The sequence below is a fragment of the Nicotiana attenuata genome, chromosome 7, assembly GCF_001879085.1.
Source record: "Nicotiana attenuata strain UT chromosome 7, NIATTr2, whole genome shotgun sequence".
Taxonomy (NCBI): domain Eukaryota; kingdom Viridiplantae; phylum Streptophyta; class Magnoliopsida; order Solanales; family Solanaceae; genus Nicotiana; species Nicotiana attenuata.
The window spans coordinates 78154657-78161339 of record NC_031995.1 but is presented as its reverse complement, the minus strand read 5'-3'; the positions used below and the strand labels follow the sequence as shown (position 1 = coordinate 78161339).

General features: G+C 39.1%; 1 protein-coding gene across 1 annotated transcript; it reads left to right on the top strand.

Moving 5' to 3' along the window:
• LOC109230186 lies at positions 5177–5938 on the top strand. The gene has a single exon (XM_019395710.1). It carries the CDS (start codon positions 5177–5179, stop codon positions 5936–5938), a length of 762 nt encoding a protein of 253 aa, XP_019251255.1.

Here is a 6683-nt window from a genome sequence, read left to right as displayed (position 1 = left end):
TTGAGTATTGCAGTCATGTTCCCTCATTTATTGCTTATTTTATGTTCATTTGTTGTTATGTGACTTGTCGGGGTGGTTGGTCTGATTTCGGGAATATTTCGGAATGAATTGGGGTACCTAGTCCCAAGGCTGGAAGCCTAAGTTGAAAGATTTGATCGGACGTTGACTTATGTGTAAATAATTCCGGAATGGAGTTTTGATGGTTCTGATAGCTTCATATGGTGATTTTGGACTTAGGAGTATGTCCGGATATTGATTTGGAGGTCCGTAGGTGATTTTGGCTTGAATTGACGAAAGTTGGAAAAGTTGAAGTTTGGAGAGTTGAGAAGTTTGACCGAGAGTTGACTTTGTGGTTACCAGACTTGTATTTTGATTCCGGAATTTGGAATAAGTCCGTTGTGTTATTTGTGTGCAAAATTTGAGCTCAATTGGAGTTGATTTGGTGTGTTTCGGCATTAGTTTTAGAAGTTGTAAGTTCAATAGTTCATTAGGCTTGAATTTGGGTGTGATTTGTGTTTTCGATGTAATTTGAGGGTTCGACTAAGTTTGTATGATGTTTTAGGATGTGTTGGTATGTTTAGATGGGGTCCCGGGAGCCTTGGGTGAGTTTCGGGTGATTGCGGATTGAGTTTGGCCTTGTGGAGCTGCAAATTTTCTGGTGTCTGGTTTCCTTATACGCGTTCACGAGAAAGGTCTCGCGTTCGCGAAGAGTATCTGGGTGGCAGGAGAAGGTGTTCTTTGCGTTCGTGAAGAAGGCCTCGCGTTCGCAAAGGTATCGTGTGTTTGTGCATTGCGATCGTGAGAGGGAACTCGCGTTCACGTAGAAAGATGGGGCAAGTAGGGCACCAGGCCTGTAAGCCTTCGCGTTCGCGGGAGTTGGTTTGCGTTCGCATAGGCTTGTGTTCATTGGTCATCGCGATCACGAGGGATGTCTTGCGTTTGCGTAGGAGGATTTTGGGCAGCTGAGGATTTTGTGCTTCGCGAACGCGAGACACTTTGCGCGTTCGCGAAGAAGGACATCTCGACAGCAGATATATAATTTCAGAATTGAGGGTTTGGGCCCATTTTTCATATTTTGGGCTAGTGACCTTGGTTTTGGGCGATGCTTGAAGGGATTTTTAAGCAGTTGACTGGGGTAAGTGATTCTAACTCGGATTTGGTTAATATACATCTATCTATCATTATTTTTACCATTTAATTAGTGTTTTGAGTTGGAAAAATTGGAAAAAATTGTAGAAACTTCATAAACTATATTTTTGAGGGTTTGAAAGGCAATTTGAGGTCAGAATTGGATGATTTTGGTATGGTTGGACTTGTTATTGAATTGGTGTTCGGATTTTGTAAATTTTGTCGGATTCCGAGACGTGAGCTCGGGGTTGACTTTTTGACTTTGGTTAAAGAACTTAGCTTTATTGTATGTAATCAATTCCTATACTTGTATTGATTGCATTAAGTTGTTTGTGTCTAGATTCGAGTCGTTCGGAGGCCGATTCGCGAGGCAAGGGCTTGCTAGAGTAGGGATTTGCGCGATTTGAGGTAAGTAACAGTTCTAAACTTGGTACTGAGGGCATAAATCCCTGAATTACGTGTTATGTAGTTGGTGTTGAGGTAACGCACATGCTAGGTGACGGGCGTGTGGGCATGCACCGTGGTAATTATGCCTTGGTTGATTCCGTGGTACTACGTAGTTATCCAATCTTGTTGTTATTCATGTAATCTCCATGTGTTAGAGAAATTGAGTTGTGATCCATGTTAGAAATCATGTTTAGACTATATACTAGTACTATTAGGACCCACCGAGGTCGTTTCTTGATAGGTTTTCAATATCTTTGCCTTGTGTTTTGATGATCTAACAAACTTAATGTAAAGAACCAGATAGAGAACTTGACTCACTTGGATTACACTACATCTAACGGATTCCAGCCAAATGTGAACTTGCTACAGCTTCAGGAGGTAGGAACCCAGACAAGGACCTGATACTCTTGTGAGTTCCTCACGGCAGTACAAAGTCAATTGGACACAGCTGGAAACGAAGATTCTGTCGCACTGCACTATTCCCAGCGCCCACTCATTCTCTAATCAACTAAAGTACAATGAGTTTATACAAAACATCATTCAAGTTACTCAACTCAAGACAATATGGGCAGTGTGCACAAGTACCAGATCAGGAACCTGATCCCTTGGTGCTCCCCTGACAAAAGTACAAGTCAACTATACAGCTGGAACACAACTGGAGAGAGTGATTGTCCGCAACTGTATAAAGAGGAACACAACAGGGACCTGGTCCCTTAGGGTTCTCTGACAGAAGTACAAGTCAACTATACAGCTGGAACGCAACTGAGTGACTGTCCGCAATTGTACAAAGAGGAACACAACAGGGACCTGGTCCCTTAGGGTTCTCTGACAGAAGTACAAGTCAACTACAGTTGGAAAGCAATTGCAGAAAGTGACTGCCTGCAACAGTGCAGCAGACAGTGCAGCAGTCACTTCTCATTGAGATTGGACATCACTAAAGATGTCTTGTGTAGTATAAACCTTATGCAAGGCATAAGATTCAGGTTCAACACTTGCAAATAAAAAAACGAAAATTCTCTCAAGTGCTCAAGAACCTCTCTCAAGAACAAAGCTGTTGCAACCTCAAGGACCTGATCCGAGATTGATGATATCTTAAGTCCTTAGGGTTGTTGAGTCTTTGTTATGTGTTCTTCATTGTAACTCCTATCCGGCTTTCTTAGAAGCGTTGATTAGGTTGAGTCATAAGCAAAAGCCTTTGTAACCGTAGTGTGACAAAGTGGCTTGTGGTGGAAACATCACAAGTTAGTCAAAGCCTTTGTAACCGTAGTGTGACAAAGTGGCTTGTGGTGGAAATACCACAAGTTAGTCATTGTAACTAGGATAGTTATAGAGTGGCTTGTGATGAGAGCATCACAAGTTAGTTGAAGTCTTTGCAATAGGGTTATTGTAAAGTGGCTTGTAATAGGGAGATTACAAGTTAGTGAAGTTAAAAGCCTACAAGTGTAGGTCGTGGTTTTTTGATCCCCTTGTGTGGGATTTTTCCATGTAAAAATCCTCGGCCTTATTTACATACAACTTTACTAGCATTCACAGCAGAACCCCACAAAGGACCAGGTACTCTGCTATTTGGTGGACTCACACAAACTTAGCGCTGTACCAAACTGATATAGGACCAGATACCTATACAGTTTGGTTCATCAGTATTTTCAGAGGAAACACGTAGAGAACCCGGTTCTATATACAATCTGGTGGACGCACAGGGTCTAACATTTCTGCTGCTGAGTTATTTGCTTACTCAGTCACATTCATCATTTGCATATCATATCTCAGTCTCTGTTATCATTTATTTTTACACAATGTATTATTGTTTGGGCTGATTGGCATGAGATTTGTGAGCCCGGGAGACTGGAGAGATTGATGACTGAGTGAGGTCGAGGGCCTGATTGTGAGTGATATTTATAGGATCGGGTTGCACGCCACAACATGCTTTATTGATTCATAATAGGATCGGGCTGCATGCCGCAGCATGCCATGTTGGCTATTAGCGCTTGGGAAGGATCCGCCCCACCGGAGTCTGACATACCAGCAGTGACCGCAGGTACCGTTGAGTGTTGAGTGCGAGTGCCGAGTGCGAATGCTGAGCGATTGAGAGTGCTGAGTGAGGTTGAATACTCCGAGGGCATGAGTACATGAGTTTATCACTATGTTGCATTACATGTGACATGCATATTTGACATGTAGACATAGAGATATAATATTCCTCGTACTAGCTATACTTAGAGCATTTTATTAGTATTGAGCCTAAATTATTAACTTGAAAGCATGTCTACATTTATGCACCGTGTACAACTGATTATGAGATTTCTCTGAGTTATTACTATCATTTTCCTGTCATATCTGTACTATTATTATCTAGATTTGAACTGTACCTATCTGAGCTCGTCACTGCTTTCAGCCCAAGGTTAGTCCTGTTACTTATTGAGTACATTGGATCGGTTGTACTCATACTACACTACTTCATGTGCAGATCCAGGTACATCTGGACCCGGTGGTTGCTAGACTTGGAGCATTACCTGCTTGGAGACTTTTGAAGTAGTTTTTTTGGCGTCCGCAGCCTCGACTCTCCTTTTCAGTTTATTTAGCATTGTTCTGTCTTTCCAGACAATTGTATTAAATGTTTTTGACTGTGTTGTCATTTAATAGCTCATGTACTCGGTGACACCTGGATCTTTGGTGATTTTGTATTTGAGTCGCAGCCATTCCTTTCAGTTATTTATGAGATTTTTATTGTTAAAGACAATATATCATGCTTTTAAATTAAAATGCATAGTTATTTGTGATTGTCGACTTGCCTAATATTGGGATAGACATTATCACGACATGTTGAGATTGGGTCGTGACATAATTGCTCATGGTAAATGTAACTCTACTTAGAAAATCAAGCAGACAACATGTTATAACGAGCAGCCTACTTGTCTTGATTAGATTTTGATACAAAATACAGGATAATTTTGGGAAGCTAGTGCAGAGTTTTAGAATTTACAAGGTGAATATGTGAATATGCTATCTTTATATTACTACCTTAAAAAAGTCCTATACTTTTTACAGAAATATTACTCAGTGATTAGGGCTGGATATATAACTAGAGGTTGATCCATAAAATTTATATTTGATGTGTTCGTTCTTTAAAATCATACCGTTGAACTTATTAAACTTTTAGAATTATCAGTTCGCACTTTAATATTTATTGAAATTTTAGTAACTATTACGTAAAAATATATACTCGATATGAAAAATGCTAGGTTCGCTTGAATTGGAGCAAACATGTTATATCCATCACCGTATATATGTAGCTTCTTTTAATGCAACTAAATATTGGTAATCATTCGTACTACAAAGATATTCTGGCCATAACATAAAAGCACAGTTCGAAGCCATGCGGCATAAAAATGTTTCTCGTCTTGAGTAACCTGTGACGTGACCAAATAAAAGTTGCACTTTTTTAGTTGAACTTCACGAGAAACCCATAGCTCCAACTATTGACAATTATGACAACTACTAAACTTTTTAACCATACTCACACAAATGTTCAACTTTTGTCATGTCATAACTTTTATCTTCATTGTTATAGATGTGGTATCTTGACATCTTAAAAACATACATGGAAAAACAACTAGAAGAGAAAGTAAAATGCTCAGGAAAATTAGATTTGAGTGCTCCTCTCTTGTCAACTAGGCGTTCTAGTGAAAAGCCTGCATTGTCTAGCTCAAATATCCCACCTCATCTTTCACTGGAAATTTTTAACAGAGTGCCATTTTCTTGGGAGCAAAGTCCTGGAAAACCAAAGGAAATGGTAACAAACATTGAAATTGTACCACCTCCAAAATTACCACCATGCATGTGGCATACAAGAAAAGAAGCTATAACAAGTACTAAAGTCTACGATGAGGTCTATATTGACAACGATGATCATGACGATGGAAATGATGTTAGAAATGGCAACCATGATGTTTTCTCAGATGCTCTTGATGTTTTTTCATTAGGAGAGTCGATAGACGACATGATTGAAACAGAACATAGAAAATCAAATACTTCAACAAATATCAAGGATTCGTACGATTGGAGTACTAACAATAGGCCATCGGTACCAAATTTCATTATTCAGAGATTTCTTCAAGATGCGAAGGAACTAGCTATTTCATATGCTTTGGAAAATAATAGGAAGAATTTATTTGAAGATGAAGAAATTGGTAGTAACAAATTGCCCAAGGCAGCATCATGTGGGCTTGACATGTTTTTTCCATGGAGGATTAAGCCTAAGCCCTGTTGTGTGAAGAATTCAGTAGTGGCAGTTTCTCCAAGAATGAGACCTCAATGGAGCAACAGAGACAAGCATGTATCAGATGCAGATCCAAAATTTTAATCGTACATGTATCATAAGAGAATTCAAGATTTAGAGTTAACGTGTTCAGAATGATTGTGATCTATTATATATTTATATTTTAACTTTTTTGGATATCTATAAGTGACGAGCGAGCTGAAAGTAGTGAATTCAGTTGAACTCGCTTGAGATTTGCCTATAACGTGTACGAGCTCCATCGATGAATCATTCCTTCTTTTGTAAGTACTACTACCGTACCACTACGTCTTTTATGACAATGTATCGACTAAATATATAAATATATGTAGTACTATTTTCGCAGGATATTTAACCATTTATCTATATTATTGTTCAAATTAGGCATTGTAAATGATCATTGGTATGCATGAAGGCATGAAGTTTTATTAGAAAGCTGCAAGTCTTGGAAATGGATATTGTTAGTTATGCTGTGTATATTACTATGTATATTTATACGCCTAAAGAAATATAAATTTAGGAGCTTCTATATGCCGTGTAAAAGAGGAGAATAAGAAGAAAAAATGATGCTGCTTAAAATATATCTAAGCAAGCTTAGGTTTATTTTATTGTCAAAACGTAAAATTTTAGGATGAATTTTTGATCAATTTAGTTGTCAATGATCTACATAATCTTAAATCCTAAAGGAGGCTAAATGCACTAACTGTGTATGGGTCAAAATCTGACCCTGATGACTGGAGGCGGTAAGAGTTCGATCCCGTCATGGCCGTGCCCACGAGGTGTAATGGCGACGGGCCCCACGGCCCCTGCC